At 29.3% G+C, this 23,521-nt stretch overlaps 3 protein-coding genes and 1 pseudogene across 4 annotated transcripts in view; all 4 read right to left on the bottom strand.

Moving 5' to 3' along the window:
* Window positions 1-6,175, bottom strand: part of LOC111635834 (exportin-1-like) — a 78,424-nt gene extending 72,249 nt beyond the window's left edge. Inside the window, exon 1 of the mRNA XM_023380934.1 lies at window positions 5,892-6,175. The gene's annotated coding sequence lies outside the window, so the exon portion shown is untranslated. The remainder of the gene's footprint in view (window positions 1-5,891) is intronic.
* On the bottom strand, window positions 3,150-7,069 carry LOC111635828 (TAF6-like RNA polymerase II p300/CBP-associated factor-associated factor 65 kDa subunit 6L). The gene is made up of 5 exons (XM_023380930.1): window positions 7,043-7,069; window positions 3,922-4,046; window positions 3,710-3,842; window positions 3,453-3,581; window positions 3,150-3,164 (listed from the first exon to the last, which is right to left on the bottom strand). Exons 1-5 carry the CDS (start codon window positions 7,067-7,069, stop codon window positions 3,150-3,152), a joined length of 429 nt encoding a protein of 142 aa, XP_023236698.1.
* Window positions 7,070-8,209: 1,140 nt separating this feature from the next.
* LOC111635830 lies at window positions 8,210-10,676 on the bottom strand (annotated as a pseudogene).
* Window positions 10,677-12,981: 2,305 nt separating this feature from the next.
* LOC111635825 (TAF6-like RNA polymerase II p300/CBP-associated factor-associated factor 65 kDa subunit 6L) overlaps window positions 12,982-23,521 on the bottom strand; it is a 34,080-nt gene continuing 23,540 nt past the window's right edge. Inside the window, exons 5-11 of one of the 2 annotated variants that reach the window (XM_023380927.1) lie at window positions 18,583-18,692; window positions 18,427-18,504; window positions 18,225-18,326; window positions 17,528-17,652; window positions 17,316-17,448; window positions 17,059-17,187; window positions 12,982-14,462 (exon numbers count right to left, since the gene is read on the bottom strand). In XM_023380927.1, coding sequence (XP_023236695.1) covers window positions 13,635-14,462; window positions 17,059-17,187; window positions 17,316-17,448; window positions 17,528-17,652; window positions 18,225-18,326; window positions 18,427-18,504; window positions 18,583-18,692 — 1,505 coding nt within the window. In that variant the 3' untranslated portion in view covers window positions 12,982-13,634. The remainder of the gene's footprint in view (window positions 14,463-17,058; window positions 17,188-17,315; window positions 17,449-17,527; window positions 17,653-18,224; window positions 18,327-18,426; window positions 18,505-18,582; window positions 18,693-23,521) is intronic. The other variant, XM_023380928.1, reaches the window with a different exon arrangement.

The raw sequence follows: 23,521 nt of genomic DNA, 5'->3' as shown, positions 1-23,521 counted from the left end.
ACTTTTAGATTTACTACTGAATAAACTCAACAGTAGAAAGAAAAATTTAGTCATTTACAAGATTTCCTCAGCAATGCAGACTGCCTAATTATATAAAGCTTATTATAAATACAATATAGCCAATTTCATTGGTTGAATGTTTCTAAAAATATTTTCAGAACATGCATATTCCAAGGAACTGCACAACTATGACACAATTTATTTGACCCATAGCAGTGCTTATGATGTTTTACTGTGTTAACATGTTTTCATTTCAATGCTGTATCATAATGTATTGTTTTGAAACATATTTAAATGGCAAATAGAATCCAAATTTTAGTTGAATTCAACTTATACACCTGAGATGACAACAGGATAAACAAAACAAAATTTGCTCATATGCATATAGTGGCAACTATGCTATGGATTACTCATAGTTAAATGGAAAGTTTATCATCAAATATAAGATGTGTTTCAACTATACGAATCCTGATTTCAGAAATATTAAAATGTAAAAAAAATTCATATCTCAGAATTGAGNCACAATTCAATTTGATATTGATAATTAGTTATAACTAATAATTTTTTGAGTTTATTTAAAATCTGAAATTATTCATAATATTCTAATATTCCCAAATATAAAAACACTTTACATTTATTTCTATCAAATAGCAATTCTGAAGACAAATTTTGAAAGAGAATATACACATTTTTAATAAAAAACTAGACAAAATGTATAAACCCAAGTAATTTACAAATATTTTATGTTAAAATTTCATTGATTTGGAAGAAAGTTTATTCATAGAAATGTAAACCAGCAATATAGCAATTATCAGTCAGGTACAATGCTACCAAGCCATAGAATCTTCACTAAAAGATTTGCAAAGCATATTCATAAGTCACTCAGGAGTTTTAATTTCAATTTTCTTGAAAATATTTGTGAAGTACACTTTGCTCAATAAAGGTTAATACCAAGACTTATCCATAAACAATTTCATTGAAAACTGGGATGACCACATTATGATCTCTCCTTGTGAGTCATTTTAGTAAATATCAGGATGAGAAAAAAAAATTATTTTCATAAAAAAATAATGGTTATTTATGAGAGAATAAATGCAGAAGATGACACTAATTGCAAAGTTTGTCTGCCTGAGTATTTAAGGTTTGAATTTTGTAATGAATTTAAATTTAAAAATTTTAATATACAAAATTTCTTGTCTGTATATTTTGTGATGATTCTGACAATGAACAAAGAGAAAAGTACTTGAGACTTAATAAACTAACACAATCAAAACATAAGTGTTGGTTTAAATAGAAAAAAAAATTAATAATAATAATAATCATCATAATAATTAGCCACAATCGAAATAAAACTGGTTTTGGATGGTTTTTAAATTTTACATAATAACTAATTACTATGTTAACTGAGTGCAATGCCTCAAACCATAACAACTATAGAACACACTCTTAAACAACAATCCCATTAAAATCTACATCCAAAGAGAAATTTAAATTTATAACCTCACAAACTACAATTGAATACCTCAAGAGACATTACATCAGATTAATATGTTACAAGCAGTCAATATTTGTTAAATATTCTTCTACAATATAATTCTTCTAATATATAACATTAACATATTGAAAATTTAATTATTATACATATTATCATAGTACTTATAGTATATCTATTTAGGATGTTATTGAAAATAAATCCTAAGCAGATATTTAATTATTAATATCAGGAAACAGAAACTATTACATCTGCATATTTAAGAAATAGAGAAAAATACAAGCAAACAAATTTGTCATTAACACCAAAGACACAAAGCTCTATCATATCAACTATATACATCTTTATGAACCAAAATTCTTATAAACAAATCAAAACACCAACAGAATAACTTTTTTAGCATAGCTGAAAAGCATATTGATTTTAAGCTATTACATAAGATACAAGAAACAGAATAGCACATAAATTTAACTTGTAAGTATATTTTATTATATTAAAATACTAGNCAGTTTTGCTCTAACATACTTTTGGAAATCCTTCTTACAATATTTCACAACATTTAAGTGCAAACTGCTTTATTCAATATTTTTTTTATTCAAGTAAGCATGTGTGTTATCTCAAATTTATCCATAGTTTTTAGAATATTAAAATTTTCAATTTGCTTTGTGTTTTTCATCAGGTTTAATGTTTCATCAGGTTAAAACTGATAGTACAATTTTTTTTCCTTGTTCTAGCTATCCTATCGACCGGGTGTTGTCATCATTGCTTTCAGACTTTGGCGCATAACACTGTCACCGTGATTTGTTTTTATACATTAATCTTTGTATTTAGTAAAAGTTTATATAAACATTTTTAGATAAGTGCTATTAAACTTTTTTAATTTTAGGTAAGCAATGATTCATAAAATGATGAACAAAATACGGCAATGTCTCAGTACTCGAACATAAATTCTGGAAAAAAAGTCACTCAATATGCGACCAAACAAATGTGACCTGCTAGAACAAATTTTTTATTAACAACATATTTTTATTTTGTCACTTATAAAAATGTTTTATGATAAAAATAACAAATATGAAAATGTTGCTGATATTTCTGATCGAGTTCAACAAAAAACCTGAGATGACAAGGATACTTTGTAAAAAGAAAAACCCTTGTTTAACCAAAATTAATATTAACGTGTAATACAGTACTTTTAATTGTGATTGTTAATTATTTATCGATTGGAAATAAATTATTGATTGCTTTAATAAACATATTTCTCTTAGTGACAAAAAATAATAATATACTTTTGCTAACTTCTGGAACATAACTCTATGTTTTGCATTACAGCTAGTTCTTTGTTTTGCATAGTATGGATTTGCATAACAGGGTACTTTTTCAGAATGTATCTATCATGTTATAAGAGGGATACCTGTATTTAATTATTGATAATTTGTCTAAATTTTAAATAATTATATATATACATTTTTATAAAAAAATTTTCCATTGTTTTAAAATGCACCTTTAAAATTGATGATAACTGTCAATTCTTTTAAATTTATTCATTACTTTATGTGCTTAAAAACTTTTGTAACTATTAATTTAAAGACTAATAATCATGCTTATGAAAAATAATATATCAATAACTATTATCACCTATCATTTGCTGCTTGACAATTCACATAACATAAAACTGATGAAAAATGAAATACTAAATTTTTAAAATAATCATATAATTAAGAAAACTATCAACTTTTGTACAAAGTTATTTATTTAAATTACTTTTCAACATAAAAAATCATTTAAAGAAGTGAAACTTATATTGTGATAATTTTTGCATTAATATAAACATTTAAATCCTTTCAAAAAACTGTTTAAATATACTGTCTTAGACTTAGAATATTTTTCAATTTATTCATTACACTAAACTTTAAAAATGTCATATACAATTAAATAATAACACTAATAAAAATTCTCGTACCAACAGAACACCATGAACTTTTTGAGCATCGGCTTTTACTTGAGCATTGCTGTAATTACAATTTTCAAGAGCAGCAGTCAAATGTGGCCAGTAATGAGTTAGGTGAGGATATATAATTTTTTCTGCTGTCTGTAAGCAAATTTAAGAAAAAAATTATAATCACCAGAAAACAGAATAATGTTAATTACTATCTATTAATATTAATGTCTATTGAAAAATTAATTATAAATAACAATTAAAAAAATGATTATACATACTTCAACTCCAAATGAGATTAATGCAACAACAGCACCATAATGAGAACAAAACGGTTTTGATAAATCAACAAATGATTCTTCAAGAGAACTAATTACATGATTCATAAGATCATTTGTAGGAGTTGACCATTCTCTGGATAACATATATAATTTATTAGTTTTAAAAAATAGATTATTTAAATATACTGCAAGAATGTAATATTTATACTTACTTCACAATTTGGACCAATAGCTGAGCAGCAGTATCTCTTAAGGTCCAATGATCATTTATAGGATTAATTGATGCAGCTAATGGTTCAAGTATGCAGTAGAGTACTGCTTGTACTAACAGATTTAACTAGGAAAAAATAATCCAAGTAAGACATCAAATTAAATAACAGTTATTAATATTCAATTTATACTCATGTATTGTAAACAGTATTTATTTACAAAAATATACATTATATGTTTTAAGTATCATTGTATTCTATATGCAGAATACAATGATACTTAATGTATAACTGAACACTGTAAATTATTCATATACAATTAAAAATGGTTATTATATTTTCAAGAAATTGATATTTTTAATAATTCTGTATAATATACCGTAACATAATAATACCAAAACATAATTTATATGCTTTAGTATTATTATGTTACGAGACAGCAATGCAGACGAGCAAATCGAGTTTGTAAAAAAAAACGACAAGAAAACCTTTAATATATTTTTGAATTAATTTTAGCAGTAAAAAAATGAAATCATATCAATAATGTTCTTCCAATAATATGTTGTATACCATTTTAACAGTGTCATTTACTAATATATATACATATAAATATATATAAATGCATAAAGGTGCTATTGTANTTGTAATAAATATGAAAAATTAAAATCAGGCATAAAAACTTTACAAAACTTTCGGAAATAATCCTCAAACCATATTTAGAAAACGAAACTACACATCACTATTACTTTATGAAAAATTTTATACATATATGTAAATAATATATAAAAATGCAGAAAGCAAATAAGAATCATTTAATTCAGTGTTTCTCAATCTCTAATGAATCGTCGCCCCCTTCAACATAGTATTGCCCCTTTCAATAAAACCGTTACGTAGTATCGCCCCCTTCACTTCAAAATTCCGATGCCCAGGACCAAGACTAACACCAAATTCATACTGCATTGAATAGACTAGTGACTAGTATAATGTTATTTGTTTAATTGTTGTACAATATAGCGAATAAAATATCTAATTAATCTTAATATAATGTTTTACAATATAACCCAGAAAATTGTTTTTTGCCCCCCAAAATATAAATTGTTACTAATCGTCCCCTCAACATGGAAGAACGCCCACACGGGGGCGATATCGCCCCCATTGAGAAACACTGATTTAATTAAACAGAATAAAGTCATATTCAAAGCTTACATGCACCAATCGAAACGTTCGAATTTAAAACTTTGAAAAAGTAGGATATCTCGCAGGCCTAAACAAGGAACTGAATAAAAAGCATATGGCAATAAATAAATAATATTAATTAAAACATTAAAAATTTATTTATTTAAATACTGAAATTATAAAAATTACAAAAGTAATAAACAAATACAATATAATAACAAAGAATATAAATAAATAGTGTATAGAATATGTAAAAAATGATGAAATGTTCAACTTAATAATTATTATTTTTACATATAACAGCATCATTGCTGCAATTATTTTCTTTGTAACTGATAAGTGTAATTAGTAATTATTTCAAATTTGCAATGGAATCATTCGAATTTTTTCCATTACATCCGACATTAAAGTCGAATAAATACTACACGAGGACTTAATATCGCATTTTGATATCAGTTTTATTTACAAAACTTCATATTTTCGTTACTTACAAATCAACGATTATTGTAAACTATCCGAGCAAACACTACGATATCCGATATAACTTCCGTTATTTATCGCTTCCAGCATTATTACTTTACGTAAATTAAAACTATAAAGCATTAGGCCAATTAATTGCAATTAATCTTTTAAATTACAATCGAAAAAAAGCCAACTTAGGCCTAACGATTGTTATTGTAACCACGCACGAGGACGTTCTGTCAACAACAAATGGTGCCCTTATTCGTTTCCATTTTTCTCCATTTCTTACAATTTTATTATAAAATTTATAAAATTAAAATCTTATAGAATTATACCTTGGAACTTTTGAAATGACAAACGACAGAAGTGGGGAAAACGTTTACACCGAAACCACGACAAACGAAAACGACGATCACACAAATCGACTTCGTTTTCCAAAACCGGTTGGAACTGGTTCCATGTGCAACGCTCGGCTATCGTCGGAAACCATTTAAAACTCACTTTTTTTTAATATTCCAATACGAAGTATCTATATTATTTTATAATATTTATTTTGAGAATTAATCGTAACGTTTTCGGTGCGATAAAGTTTAATTAATATTAGTTTTTTGTCTTCGGAAATTTCCACTTTGAAATAGGCACCGTCTGATTGGTCGCCATGGCTATGACGTAGGAGAACGAAATGTGTTACCCGCTAATGAGAAGGGAAAGAGTTACGTTCAATTTGGTAATAAATGGATCCTATTGAGTAATTAATAACGGAAATAAAGAATTAAACAATAAATCATGATACATTTGTATATTTAAATAAGTTTAAATCCGTAAAAGATAATTAGTTTTATTTTATTTTTTTTTACGTGTGTAATAGTTAACGGAGTAGAATATAAGTAATTTTTGTGGTTAATGTTATTAAAATTTTTTTTGATAATTAAAAATTATTTGGTTTATTTTATATGCATTTTAAAATAAGGGGAAAAATATTTAGATATTTTGTAATTTTAATAACGTAATTGTTCAGTATGTTTAAATATGCGGTCAAGGTGGCAGCCTACCGCTCTGGGGGATCCGGGATTGATTCCGGACGAGTCGAAATATCCCCAGGAATTTATCGGGAGTGGTCCATCCGGATATGTTTGGCTCCGTCCCTCATCACTCGGTCGCCCCATTGTGGGCCTGGCCGAATCCATAATGGGCTTGCTAAAAGAAGCCCTCTTAGTGCCCACAGGACGGAAAGAGTTAAAAAATAAAAACCTTATGGACACTAAGGGCGTTCGTTAATAGCAGTTGCTCTGCGTCTCCGCTACTACGAGAGTGTGCTGCTGCTGTTTGTAGGCATTTAGGAACGACGGTGAAAGATTTAATTTTGTTTTTAACTCTGCAGCGTCCGACGGCGCGCACTCCGGCGGGAATAAAGGAACGCATTCCGCAGGAATTTTTAAACTGATGCCACTCGCTCGGAATTACACGGAGGAATAAAAGAACGCACCCGAAGAGGGCCTTTTTCCATGCCCATTATTAATTCGGCTAAGCCTACATGGGGTCGGCTGGGTGATGAGACAGACCGCCCATAAAAAACTCCTGGGGTCGTTCTTCCGGATACTTCAGACCGGTAGGACGCTTTAATTGCCTCGGCCATCAGTCTGTTAATTTTGGCATGGAAAAAGGGCATCTTAATGACCACATGATAAAAAGAGCCAAAAAATTTTTTTAAATATCGTTAAATTTCTTAATTTTTATTCTAAGTAAAGAAAACATATTAATATTTGAAGTTTAAGTTTGTGAACTAAATATTTATATTCGGATTTTAAAATTTATTAATTAATTAATAGGTTTTTTTTTAACTCTTTCCGCCCTGTGGGCACTAAGAGAGTCTCTTTTTGCAAGCCCATTATGGGTTCGGCCAGGCCCACAATGGGGCTGCCGGGTGGTGAGGGACGGGGCCCGACATATCCGAACGGACCACCCCCCGAAAAATTCCTGGGGATTTTTCGACCCGTTCGGATTCGAACCCGGGTCCCCCAGAGCGGTAGGCTGCCACCTTGACCGCTCGGCCAATTAATTAATAGGTAATTAAATATACAATCTTCAAAACATTATTTTCGTTTTTTATATTTTTTTCCTTTAATTCCCTTTAACGAATATTCCGCCCTGTGAGTATAAAAAAAGCACTAAGAGGGCCTTTTTTCTTACTCATCGTGTGTTCGGACAGTTTCTAAAATGCCCGAACACAGGATCTAGCATGTCTGAGAAAACGATTCGAAAATTTCTACGAATTAATTAATACATAATTTTCCAGAGCGACAAACTGACGTCTTTGCAGATTCGTCATATGACCGCCTTCATAGGATAAGAATGAGTTGTTTTTTTTTTCGTTTCCTTTTCGTTAATAACCATTCAATAATCAAAACCGTAATTCATTCAATTTAAAACATTTAAAGTAATTTCATACGGTCAAACATTCGTACAAAACAAAAAAAAAAACCTACGTTACCTGCAGTTAGTTGGCATCTTTCTTTTTTAATATTAAATGTTATCAAAAAAGTTTTCTCAAAAGCTAATGTCTTAGCTAAACAAAGCAAAAAAAAAAAACAAGTTAATTTTAAGCCATACAAAACTTTAGACGTTAAAAAAAAACCAAAAATATGCTAAATCTGGCAATTCGCAATTCCATTCTCATTAGTACTGATGCCTATTAATTGGTCGTATGGATGAGCGGTTAAGATGGCAGCGTATCACTTTGGGTGATCCTGACTGGTCGAAAAATTCCAGGAATTTTTCGGGGATAGTCTGTCCGGAGGATATCCCGTCGGGAGCCTAGTCGGACTCATTGTGAACTGCTGAAAAAGGTTCTTTTAGTGCACAAAGGGTGCAAAGGGTTAACCTCATTACTACCGCGTTCAGAATACAGATATTTCAAATTCAGCACTCTTTTTCAAACAAAAGGTAATTATGAAGACAATCAATAATGTGGCTACAAATACAAACCTCCGCCTTTCTGACAAAATAAGTTTTAGATGTTATAAAAATGTATCAATATTTAAATAAAAAGTCCGCAATCATGCGGTTTATATTTTTATTTAATCTGAGAAAGTATATTAAAAATCGAATATTAAAATGAAGATTTTAAATGTTTTCCTCCTTAAATAGAAACACTTGAATGTTATTTAAATAAGAATTTAGATAATCTCAATAATTTCTAAAACAGAACCATTATTGGCTGGACATTTTGTCAATTTTTTAACTGCTGGTTTTTTTTAAATTTATCCATTAATCAATTCCTGTTTCCACTTCTCTTAATTCTAGAAGTCTCTGTCTTTTCTCTTCCAGAAACCTATTTCGTTGTTTAAGAATATAATCGGTGATGTTAGGCGTGTTCTTTATTAAGCAAGCAGCTAATGCCGAACGAAATATGTTCGTGGCTGTTGCTTCGTACCACTGATTAGTTGCTTCATTGTAACACTCGACTCGACACATGATATCCTCTCCATTAAATCCACCGATGGCAAATATCATATCGTCGATAACTTCTACAGCAAAGTTACTTCGTGCTGTTATCATATCGGGTACTTCTGACCACGTATTCTTACGAGGATTGTACTTGTCTACAGTTTTTAATCTTTCGGAGCCATTGAATCCACCCAGAGTGTACACGCAATCTTTGAAAGCGATGCAAGATACACCACTCCTTCGGCCTCTCATATTTGAAATTAGAATCCATTGGTTCGCCTGCGGGTTGTAGCGTTCGGCCGAATCAAGGTAGTGTTGTCCTGTAAAACCACCAATGATATAAATGAAGTCGCGTAGAGTTGTGGCATCTGCATCACTTCGTTCTACATGCATTGATGCAATCATCGTCCACTGATTTGTTCTATAATCGTATCTCTCGGCAGTTTTGTGACGGTGTTGCCCATTATATCCACCAATGGCATATATTAAATTGTCTAGTATGGCTACACTCACATAGCATCGCTTGCAATGCATCGGAGCAATCTCTTTCCATTCTTTGTTGATTGTATCTAAACAGCGGCATCCACTGCAATGATTCATTCCATCAAATCCACCAATTATGTAGATTTTATGATCAATTACTGCACATCCGTGATAAGCTCTTGGACCAGTAGGATCAACGTCACTTATCTTTATCCATATGTCTGCTCTGGGATCGTATGTCTCGATGTAATCGGTTGGAAAACCAGAATTCCATCCTCCTATAGCAAAAATTATTTCGTGAGGGATGCGAGGCAGACCTAAGTCTGGGATTAGAATTTCTTTGGATCCCTGGCTCATGGTATCTAAATCGTTTAGAAATTTTAATGTTTCCGTTATCAAAGGATAGCAATCTTCGTTTTCTGTGACGTATGGATGTATTTTCACAGTTGTCACGAAAAAATCAGAATCGAGACGGCCTAGACGAATGCATTTCAATAAGGTAGGCATATATTTCTTCCTTTCTTGTGTATTTATGTCTATCCAGCGCAATACCGTGTCCCAAACTAATTCCTCTTTAACGTTTAATTCTGCACAATTCAAGATTTTAACTAGTTCTTCACTTGTTGTTTGCATCAATTCTTCGTTTTGATTCGAGACTTCTGCAAAATTTCTCATTAAATATTGATGAGCTGATTGTTCTAGGAAGATATTTCTATAAGTTGTTCCTATGTTTTTAATAGAAATGCAATTTTTTGCGTCCAAATGATCTATCATAAAAGAGCAACATTCATCCATTAATTTTGAGAATGAATACTCATTGGCGGCAATGAAAACTTTGCGAACATTTTCTGCATTCAGTTCGATTTTTCCGCAATATATATAATCTACTATGCATTGAAGAATTTTTCTGTCGATACCTTTTAATTGAAATTCTTGTCTTTCATCTCCGTCTATTGTATTGGTGAATAGAATTTCAAAATACTGTGAATAAGCAGCCATGAGGCATTTATGCACTGGAAACTCTGCTCCTTCTTCTGTCTTAAGAATTGCATCGCAAAAAATGCCCGAATCTCTCATTTTCTTTATAATTTTTAATGAATTCTGACTGAAAGTTCTTCTTACTTTTAAAGACATTTTTCTTGTATCCTCTTAATTCTTAATATGTTAATAATGTTATTTACTCAAAACAATTGTTGTGATAATTGTAAATACATAACAATTGCTTTTGCGAATATTTTGCATAATTTATTTTTCAAATATCAACTAACTTATTTTAAATTTAAGGATGCAATATTTATCATACTTTTTAACATTGAAAAAGATTGTCTTTTCATCTACAAACTTTAGAAAAACGTGAAGTCCCTAGTGATAAAATTATCGATAAATTGGGCATTAGGAGGATCTTTTTAATCATATTCTTCGTCAGATTCGCAGTGGGGACAGCTGGATAGAGAGAAAGAACCCGATAAATTCCGACACTGACCATATAATTACATCAATAAATTTTGATTTAATTTTTGAGAGGTTTGAGAGGCAATTATATATTGATGCAATGGTGTATTCTATAAAGACAAAGTGTCTCATGATCGAGTCTGCAAGGCTACATATCTTAATTATTTTTACGACTATAATTTGAATTTTTCTACTCAATCCAGGGCTGCGTTGCCCCCCTCTGCGGATGTCCATGCTTGGAATTGAAAACAAATAAGATATTTGAGTATATTTAATAAACTGAAAAATGTGAATAACCCTAAAATATTGTGTTTGTGTACAATCTAATTTATATTGTATTATGGCATGGATTCTGCATCCGCTTATAATTTACGTAGTCCACAGTTGATTCCGAATAATTTTTCTTCAAATACTATTAATTAAAAGTTGAGTCAATATCTGATCACTTTAAAACTGAACGGATAATGTATCTCTCTTATATATAGAGTTTATTAATTTTCTCTTTATAAGTGTAACTATAAAATAAATATTGATCTTTTTCTGATTTAAATCTTGAAAATAATGTGAACCAAAGACTTGTAATTTCAACCATTTGCCCACTTAAACAAAAACAAACTTTTGTTTCTTGATGAGCTCTACTTTCAGAAAATTTAAATCCAACTTCACTGTGATGAATAAGTTAACTAATTTTGTCAAAAAGCAACTCTTGAATAGAATTATCGTTTGTTCCTGTTGGTTGTTGAATTCCTTTTTTCTATTTTTGAGATATCAATTTTTCTCTATTGACAATTTTCCATTTTTTAAATCACTGTCCATCATTATTTTATATCCATTCAATATTTTGAAACAAGTCAATCATTTTTAAAACTCTTTCGTTGATATATAAAGGCCCATCTTTACACCTTCACAAAGGCAAAAGTAAAACTAATATTACATGGTGTAAAAGCCTGCCTTCACATCATGTAAACATTGTTTTGCTTTTACCATTTTTTTTTATTTGCACATTAACTAAAATTAATAATCCTTGTATATATTATTCTTACATATACACAAGTAATATTAACATATTAAAAGAACAAATTTTTACTGATTGAACAAAAATATGTTTTTGAATGCAATCAAAACTTTTTCCCTTCAAATATTAACAAATTCATATTCAACATATACTGCTTAAATATTTTTATATAATTCAATGAATGCAATATTTTTTTAATGTATTAAATTATAGAACTTGTTTACATATTTCAAGAATTGTATTTGAAATTTAACTGAATATGAATGCCGATTCTAAATTTGCCTGTGGTTATATATACAGTAGACCCCCCCATATAGCACGGTAGATACGTTCTGTGTTTTATGAAATTCATGTTGTACGAGTCCTTAAATACATGAGCCAATCACAGCCCGGCACGTACGCAGTTTAGGGACTATGGCTGTTTGAAAGGCTTTCTTCCATAAAATTAATCGATTCTAGACTAATTTGACTCAACATTTCCAAAGCACGTATAATTTTTTGGGACTAATCCATATAAACTATGCTATAAACAAAAACTTGAAGGATTACTTACAGTGTGTGAACTGTTCGACAACGCCATTGCTTAAGCTTGTTTTTGTCGTGGAGCGGCGCATCGAATGGCAGGCATTATTTTTCTGCGAAAAATTTGCTGAACTTTGGAGACATCATTAAAATAAATATAATTTTTATGGACTTTAAATAATAAATGGTTTTTGAACTCAACGGTTTGTGCAATATCCGCTATTGGTCTACATTTGACCAATCCTGTCGCGACACGAGTCAGCGATGTTTTACCGTATTATACGAGTCTCTTTTAGCGTGTTTATACGAATACGATCGCAATTTTTTCGCCGTTATATACGAATCCATATTATATGAACCCGTTTTATAGGGGTCTACTGTATTTATCATCACTTTTGTTGTATTCTAATTTGTCATCTGATGATTTAGCAAAACCTTGTATTCTTTTCATAAATGTTCTATACTATAAAACTAAATTCAAAGCAATTTTTCAATATCCAAATAACAACAATTAGATTTTTAAATTGATTTAAAAATACAATTAGATTTAATTTTAATCAAACAAAATATATAAAAGCACATGGGATGTTTATACGAGTCCAAATCCTTAAAAAAAAAATATTAATGAAATTACAACATAAAATATATCTTCACATGGATATAACAGTATTTAAAGACATTAAAAACTGATTCAACAGATACAGAATTGCAAGAGTAACAAACAGTGTCTGAATTCATGACAAACTAATTTTGGATTCATTAGCATTTAGTACAAATGCTAACGAATAAACAGTTGTAGTTTATAAACTAGAATGTGAACTTTATTTATACACCAAGTTGCTGATAAACAAATAGAGAATTGAACAGTTTAATTACCTATACATTAAGTTTTTTAATTAGTTTATAAGTAATGTTAAAGGTAAGATATAGTCTGCAAATTATGTACTGTCCATAATTAGATTACATTTGCTTTGTATGAATGCAATTTACACATAACTAGCATCAATTTTTCAAAATTTGGATGAAAAAGATATTTGTATGTTTGTAAAAGCAAGATTTACAGGATTGTAAACTTAACATAATGACATAATATGAATGAGTTTAAACAAATATTAAAATATATTTTTATATGTAATTTATTATTCAAAATTCAATTATCTTATAAATTTATCATTAAATTTCCGGAAATAAATTTTCTTTGGTACAAAAGCTTTGGATTTATTTTTTTCTTTCCACTTTTTTTCATTTTTTGGCTTATACTTGCAACACTACTGAACTGCAAATGATCTTGAGATGTAGAAAAGAATTCTCTTCTTTTTAAGCAGTCTCGTTTTACAGGAATTCCACCTTCAAAATTAAATTCTAAAAATGAAGTATGGCATTTTGCTGGTGGATAATCAAATACTGGTTCATTTTCTTGTTGTTCTTTAGTTGGCTTGAAAATTTTCTTTTTAACTTTAGTATTCTTTGCTTCTTTAACAGGTTTATTTCTTCTTAATTTTGCTATTGTAAGCTTAATGCCTAATGTGGGATCACTAATGGTGCTTTTAATTTGCAAATCGACTGGGTCTGTTTCATGCTCATCACTAGAATTATCATCTCTCTCGTCATAAGAATTATCATCTTCTAAACTATTACTTTTCATTTCTTCATCTTTATCATAAAAAACTTCTAATAATTCTTCTCCAGATTGTAAAAGTTCTGGTGTAGAAAATAGATTAACTACAGGATATTCCTTTGGCTTATATATATTACCGATAGAAATATGTGGAAGTTTTATAGCTAAAGCATCACCAAAATAATCATATAATTGTTTATAAATATCTTGAAGCTTTCCTTTAGGCACAGAATCATTTTTATAATTATTTGAAGTTTTCAACTGTAAATCAGAATTTAGAGAATCAGATTCCATATCTTCTGTTACATCATCACATTTTGGGCCAAATTCTGCCTTCTGGTGAGCAAGAATAATAAGTTCACTTAATAACTACAAACAAACAAAACAGACATTAGTAAAAAGATTTGTTTGTATTAATTCAAAATAGTTTTCAAATTTAAATACATTCATTGAAAAAGTAAATACAAATAAAAGTCCAAATATGATTTTCTAAATATGAATAAAAATACATTGGATTTTTTGGAATAGAATATAATTTCATAATTTTGGTTAAAGAATTTTAATAATTTAATCAAAAATAGTGAAATTATAACAAAAAACAAAAAATTTAGAATAATTTGCTTTAAACTTAAAAATTATAATTAAGAGGAATAGTATAAAATTACTTATTTCAAGAATTTAAAAAGAATAAATTTAGAAGGGCTATTTATTTTTTCTAAAGATAGCAATAAAAAAAATCTAGAATTCTCGTATATTGGCTATTTTTCTTTTATTATATTTTTCAAAGAAGAATTAAATAATATTTTATAAGTCCAATATTACATGAGAAAATATCCAATTAAAAGCAAATATCTCACAAATATTGAGAAGGAATACAAATATATGACCATAGTACCTGATCTAGTCCAGTAACTGGTTATTTCTCTGTAAAACAGATGTTTTTAATCTTCTAACTTGTAAGATATTCTTCACATATTTTCAAAAATGGAATAGTCTAAAACACACACATTTCAAAATTCTACAAAATATATAGGATCTATGAAAAGATCACTGAAAAAAACAAATGGTGGAACACAGATATGACATAGCTCACAAGAAGAGATCCACATATGCATTGGATAATGATATAGCAAAATTAAATCAGGCCTTTTTGATAAGATGTGCTATCTCTACTGAACAACTTAGAGAATTGGAAGACCTTGATATGACAACCTTCTATATGCATCTGATTGGAGGTTTCAAATTTTGAAATACATTGTGTTCTTTACACTATTTTATTTTCTAATAATACCTGAAGATAACAATAGGAGATCAAAAACATTTGTTTTTACAATGAAACAACCAGTTGCCGGACTAGATCAAGGTACTGTGGTGGTATATTTGTATCTGATTAAATTTTGCAAAGTAATTATTTACAGGTATCCCTGTACAACACAGTACTTCTACAACATGGTTTCACTCTAACATGGTTAAAAAATTGAGGATAACTCCCGTACAACAAAGTTTCCAGTTTTGCTCTAACATACTTTTGGAAATCCTTCTTACAATATTTCACAACATTTAAGTGCAAACTGCTTTATTCAATATTTTTTTTATTCAAGTAAGCATGTGTGTTATCTCAAATTTATCCATAGTTTTTAGAATATTAAAATTTTCAATTTGCTTTGTGTTTTTCATCAGGTTTAATGTTTCATCAGGTTAAAACTGATAGTACAATTTTTTTTCCTTGTTCTAGCTATCCTATCGACCGGGTGTTGTCATCATTGCTTTCAGACTTTGGCGCATAACACTGTCACCGTGATTTGTTTTTATACATTAATCTTTGTATTTAGTAAAAGTTTATATAAACATTTTTAGATAAGTGCTATTAAACTTTTTTAATTTTAGGTAAGCAATGATTCATAAAATGATGAACAAAATACGGCAATGTCTCAGTACTCGAACATAAATTCTGGAAAAAAAGTCACTCAATATGCGACCAAACAAATGTGACCTGCTAGAACAAATTTTTTATTAACAACATATTTTTATTTTGTCACTTATAAAAATGTTTTATGATAAAAATAACAAATATGAAAATGTTGCTGGTATTTCTGATCGAGTTCAACAAAAAAGCTGAGATGACAAGGATACTTTGTAAAAAGAAAAACCCTTGTTTAACCAAAATTAATATTAATGTGTAATAGAGTACTTTTAATTGTGATTGTTAATTATTTATCGATTGGAAATAAATTATTGATTGCTTTAATAAACATATTTCTCTTAGTGACAAAAAATAATAATATACTTTTGCTAACTTCTGGAACATAACTCTATGTTTTGCATTACAGCTAGTTCTTTGTTTTGCATAGTATGGATTTGCATAACAGGGTACTTTTTCAGAATGTATCTATCATGTTATAAGAGGGATACCTGTATTTGATTATTGGTAATTTGTCTAAATTTTAAATAATTATATATATATATACATTTTTATAAAAAAATTTTCCATTGTTTTAAAATGCACCTTTAAAATTGATGATAACTGTCAATTCTTTTAAATTTATTCATTACTTTATGTGCTTAAAAACTTTTGTAACTATTAATTTAAAGACTAATAATCATGCTTATGAAAAATAATATATCAATAACTATTATCACCTATCATTTGCTGCTTGACAATTCACATAACATAAAACTGATGAAAAATGAAATACTAAATTTTTAAAATAATCATATAATTAAGAAAACTATCAACTTTTGTACAAAGTTATTTATTTAAATTACTTTTCAACATAAAAAATAATTTAAAGAAGTGAAACTTATATTGTGATAATTTTTGCATTAATATAAACATTTAAATCCTTTCAAAAAACTGTTTAAATATACTGTCTTAGACTTAGAATATTTTTCAATTTATTCATTACACTAAACTTTAAAAATGTCATATACAATTAAATAATAACACTAATAAAAATTCTCGTACCAACAGAACACCATGAACTTTTTGAGCATCGGCTTTTACTTGAGCATTGCTGTAATTACAATTTTCAAGAGCAGCAGTCAAATGTGGCCAGTAATGAGTTAGGTGAGGATATATAATTTTTTCTGCTGTCTGTAAGCAAATTTAAGAAAAAAATTATAATCACCAGAAAACAGAATAATGTTAATTACTATCTATTAATATTAATGTCTATTGAAAAATTAATTATAAATAACAATTAAAAAAATGATTATACATACTTCAACTCCAAATGAGATTAATGCAACAACAGCACCATAATGAGAACAAAACGGTTTTGATAAATCAACAAATGATTCTTCAAGAGAACTAATTACATGATTCATAAGATCATTTGTAGGAGTTGACCATTCTCTGGATAACATATATAATTTATTAGTTTTAAAAAATAGATTATTTAAATATACTGCAAGAATGTAATATTTACACTTACTTCACAATTTGGACCAATAGCTGAGCAGCAGTATCTCTTAAGGTCCAATGATCATTTATAGGATTAATTGATGCAGCTAATGGTTCAAGTATGCAGTAGAGTACTGCTTGTACTAACAGATTTAACTAGGAAAAAATAATCCAAGTAAGACATCAAATTAAATAACAGTTATTAATATTCACTTTATACTCATGTATTGTAAACAGTATTTATTTACAAAAATATACATTATATGTTTTAAGTATCATTGTATTCTATATGCAGAATACAATGATACTTAATGTATAACTGAACACTGTAAATTATTCATATACAATTAAAAATGGTTATTATATTTTCAAGAAATTGATATTTTTAATAATTCTGTATAATATACCGTAACATAATAATACCAAAACATAATTTATATGCTTTAGTATTATTATGTTACGAGACAGCAATGCAGACGAGCAAATCGAGTTTGTAAAAAACGACAAGAAAACCTTTAATATATTTTTGAATTAATTTTAGCAGTAAAAAAATGAAATCATATCAATAATGTTCTTCCAATAATATGTTGTATACCATTTTAACAGTGTCATTTACTAATATATATATATATAAATATAATTCTGTATAATTAACTATCATTCATATTTATTTATTTACTATGTAGCTAATAGAAGTTGTATATTGCAGTAAATTAAATAAGACTTACATATGGTTTTGGTCCAAGATATAATGATGGATTTCTAACTAAAGAAAATACTGTATGCAGAAGTTTAGTTAACTGAGTTAAATCATGACTCATTTTCTTAACCTTTACAAATAACATACATGGAAAAAAAAGATTTATAATGAAAACAATAAGTATAATTTTAAAAATATTTGTATAAAGATTAAATAACAAAAAGCCTTACCCCAACAGAAACAAAATTTACAAGATATGGTAATAATGGAGCTATTTTTGCATTTGTTCTCAAATCATTAAGAGCAATCTACAAAATTTAAAATTAATTATTTTATAAATGATAATTATTTATAAAAATAAGAAAAAATATTTAAGTCATGCCTACATTTAATAATTCTTCATTGTTACCTAAAATAGCTTTTGTAACTTGTTCATAATATGCCATTAATTCTTCACTGACCAATGTTTCTACATGTCCGTTTTTCTTATTTTGTACTAGAAACAGAGGAAATGATCATATATCAATCATTTATATATATAGCAATGTACAGTAAGACCCGCTTAACGTGGGGGATGCATTCCTAGACGACAAAGCGCTAAACGAAACAGCATTAAACGAGGTCATTTTAACATAGAGTAAATAGGAATAGGGGAACACGCAACAGAAAATAAAAAAGTTTTACTTTAATTTTAAGTTATTCTTATATTAATTTGTATAAAAATATATGTTAAATAACACACAAATATATGCACACAGAAATGTATAATAATATATTAATTAGTTCATTTTTTCTATATTAATAGTTCATTTTTTGTGACGAAGGTCCTGACTTTTCTAAAATTCTGGTTTTTTTGCAATAATGTCATGAAGTTTCATTTGTCACTTTTTTTTTTTCTTTCCTTAAGCAAATGTTGGTAGCAGAAGATCACATCCAAAATGCCTCATTTTGCTTTTGCCTGCACTCCTTTCAAAATTTGGATCATTCCCTACAATTTGATCAACAATTTCGGTTATTGTTACCAAACTTTTATTAAGGAAATCTGTAGAGAAATTTTTTGGGTTCTTTGTTTTCAGAATCACTGTTTTCCAGTTCTACATGGATTCCTTGTTCTGCCAGTTCTTGAAGGTCATCGTTGATAAGACTTTCACCAGAAACCTGCTGTGAGGCCGGGACCACACACCCCCTTGGACGGAAACCAGCTGTTGAGCTAAAGTCAATATATCGGTGACTTATTACGTAAATAGGACCGGTGTGACCAAGGAACGGGGTGCGAGATGATTTAATTGTCGCATTCCAGACCTAATTGACAGATCCGCAATCGTCAATCGTGAGAATGAGTGAGGGATCGACCGTCGAAGAAACTTTGGATGATTACCTTACAGAGAGTTCAAAGCAAGTCCTGCTGACACTCCTGTGGAGGGGGCAACAGCTGAGACAGCTTCCTCCTCTCCAGGACAGAAAAATAAACATTAGGTGAAATTTACAGGACCATCATCCGGGAAAGGGCTTGACCTGACTTCAAAGAGGAACAGCCCGGACGGGGACATTCAATGACCCCTCGGCCCGAATCGCATCCCTGGCAACAGACGAGGGACCAATAGAATTGCAGGGGACCAACCTTCGGACCAACCAAAATCTCGAAATTTCAGGGAGAAAAAGATTATAAAAGCCCGAAATCCCAAGGACACAGGGAGGTTGGGAGCAAATAGTCTGGACGACACAGCTCGGAACTACAGGGATTAAAAGGCTAAAAACGAAGTATGGCAGAAGAGTAGGGACCGAACTTCCCATCGTAAAACTCTTCAAGTTCCGAAGTAAGGAATAAACTTCCACCGGAACACCGTGGACGCTGTGATTCTTGTGCTACGTGGCCCACTTCCTCCTCCAGCCTCCGAAAAGAAAAATCTTCGCTGACCTACGCAGGAGAACCCTTTACTGTTGTGTGACTCACATTCCTTCAGGAAGGACACTCCATCGTTTGGTACGATACCGACCAGTGTTACGTTTGTAAGCATATTTTTAGTTCAATAAATGCGTTAAATTGTGGAAAAACTGTCTCTGTGTGAGTCTTGGTGTCCAGCAAACCACTACCCCCATACTGAAAAGGCTTTCTCGTGTCATCCTGACCGATCACGGGTAAAGCGAGGGTCGTAACCTTTCACCTTAAGGGCGACCTCTGTGCGAATTAAGGTTCGGGTACACCACATCCTTAAAAAGGGGACTATCCTCACAGTGGTGTCTCCCCCAAGGGCGTCCTCCTTACACTGCAGTAACTCCTCAATATCCTGTTCGTCTACATCTCCTAGTCCTGCTGTATCGATTAGGGTGAGTTTGATCAACGTAACAATACAGCAATAGACTCTTCTCGTTGAGAATTCTTGGATACCTTCAGCCATAACTTCTTCCACACATCCTCCGTGCATTTATCAGTTAATTCTTGCCAAGTGAAGTCTATATTTCCTATGGCATCCATGATGTTATATTTTTTCTAAAATTGCACCAAACAAACATAGCTTTAAAGAAAGTACACTTTTTTGCCTCCTTTTTCTGATTGGTTTGTGTTCATCAATAATCATATTATGTATGAATCAATAAAATGCCGCAATAATTTAAATCAGCGTAAATTTTGAGCTTTTTTTAGGCTTCGAGCAGACGGTGTTATATCAAATCAGCGTTAAGCGGGGTCTTACTGTATTTATATTGGGTTGTTTCAAATGAAATAGCCATTTTTTAAAATTTAACCTTTCCGGCTGCATAGTTCAACTTTTTTCCACATGAACAGTGCTGTATGTTTGTAATTAGAAGAGCACACATATAATATATGAATTTAAAAATGTAATCTCATTTATATTGTGAGGTTTAAGAGATTCCACTTTATCTGTTGGCAGGAACATAAGAGCCAAAAAACCTCGAAATACCAATAAAATTTTTGGTGAAGGTTCTGTGAGTGAGCAGGCCACCAAGCATTGATCAAAAAAATTTCATTCTGGGAATACAAATCTCAAAAATCAAAAGTGAAGATCATCATCAAATTAGAATCTTGCCCGACTGTCCAGTAAATTGTGGAAAGGTTGAACATATTGGACATTAGATGACAAAAAACGATTGACTGAACATGTTAGGGAAAGTCAAGAAGCTTATCAAATGAGTACCACACAAACTCAGTGAGAGATAAGGAACACCATTTGGAGGATTAATTATTCATCACAGAAATGAAAGTATTCAAATGAAATTCTTCCCCATCCACATGTACTGTACATAAATACATAAGTACACATGCACATGTAATATAAATGAAAGATATATTGTACAAGACAAAATAATTAACATAGTTAATGAACTAATCATGCATCTTAATCTCAAAGAAAAATTACTTTCTACATTATTTTATTATGTTCTAATGTCTTCAAGATTCTTTCAAAAACACATTAGTAACAATGAACATTGTTGTCATCATATACTTGTCTTATAAATTCATGAATTTCAATCACAGATTGATTAAGCTTGCAGAAAAATTTAATATTTGCTCTTTGCTATAATTTACAAGTAATGACTTGCACAATATGAAATTTCTGATATTACACATAAACAATGAACAATATAAAAATGAGCTTCTGAAGGAAAGTAAAGTCAACAGTCATAGATCTGGTAAATTTTATTCTATAGACTTTTTATACACTTATAATAGATTTAATTCCTAGAATTTAACTGTCAAATCATACATCAAAGTTAAAATATAATATGTAGTCATTATCTTCAATTACAAAATAAATATAGCTAAATTTGTTATGAATTTATTTTATTTGAGTTAAATTAGTGGAAAGTATTAGAAACTTTTTCTGTTATTGATTTAAAATTAACTTCATGATGTATGCATTCTTGTTAAGATTATAAAAGAATTTTGATGAACATTAGTAACAATTTTTTTTTAGCTGCTAGTTTTATGAAATTATTCTAATTTTCAAATTCACTTAAATTAAATTTCACAAAAAACTACACAATTTTAAAAATAGTTATATATATAAATTATATATACATTAATTTTATTAAATGCCTAAAAATTACCATTGGAGGGAGGGAAAATAATAAAAAATTGCTGGTAACATACTGAAGTCTGCTCACATTCAGCTTGATAACATAACCAAAAAACACATTTTAGAAAATATCAATATTTAACTAATTGTTTTCTGAAGTTTTAATTTTTTCAAGTTGTCGTAAACAGAGATTGATTTAGTTCAATGGTATATTAAATGAAATGTTACAAAGTTATTCCAAACTTAATTACTTACAATTTTTAAACAGTAATTATAAATATGTTTAATAAATAATTAAATTAATGAGTTCTTAACTATATTGTTACCAATGAATTTTATACTTCTATGATATTATATTAATAATTAAATCAGTTTCTCATCAAAGATAGAGTTGCCCAATTATTAACATTTTTTGATGATGATGATTTAAATCATACTACCTCAATGCAAAGACATTATAAGCTTGAAATCAAATTTTAAGGTTTTTTAAGGAGGTAAAAATTTGTTAGCAACAAAACTTGGGGGAAATCTGTCTAAAGTTGAACTTTTTATGCTAGTATTTCTTTTTGTCAGATGCAATATTATATCTTTTTACCAAATTACAAAAAAGTATCATCTAGAATTTGTAAAAATGATTCCTGCTTAGATATCTTTTATTTATTATTCACTGTAAACTAGTAGTTGATTTACAACAGAGATTTTTTAGTAGAAGTTTTGACTGAAAAACTATTAAAAAGAATTGTAGGTAATAAATATGATTGTTATAAATTATTCTGTTTTATGCTTTTATTTTCTGATTAGGTGGAGCTGTTGTCTAATTTATAATTATACACTTGTGTTTTGGTTGTATTGAAATTTTGGAGATGAGGGGAGAGATGAGGTCAGGTGTCATATCTTGAGTGGAATTGAATTTAATGATTTTATTGTTATTAGCATTTACAATTTTTTTAAAAGCAGGGTTCCATACAGGTAATTTCAACTGTGATTCCTTGACATTCCCTGACCAATTATAACATTATTTCCTGACTTATTGACATCTCTGCATTTCCCTTTCCATTATGTAATATGTGGCCAAGTCTATTTAAGCCCAATTTGTACACAAATTATATAAATTTTTTATAAAAAAACATTATTCACTTACAAAAAATGAAAAACTTCATGTAAAATTGATTACATAATTAGCTACGTCATATAAAAAATTTTATGATTTAATTTAAATTAATTTGTAAATTTTATTTAAATAAGAAAAAGATTTGTGTTGTGTTGTAAAATCAAATTTTCTTAAAGT

Source organism: Centruroides sculpturatus, unplaced genomic scaffold (genome assembly GCF_000671375.1).
Source record: "Centruroides sculpturatus isolate CEXI.00-Female unplaced genomic scaffold, Cexi_2.0 scaffold983, whole genome shotgun sequence".
NCBI lineage: Eukaryota > Metazoa > Arthropoda > Arachnida > Scorpiones > Buthidae > Centruroides > Centruroides sculpturatus.
Note: the sequence above shows the minus strand (reverse complement) of the source record. Positions and strands in the feature narration are given on the sequence as shown.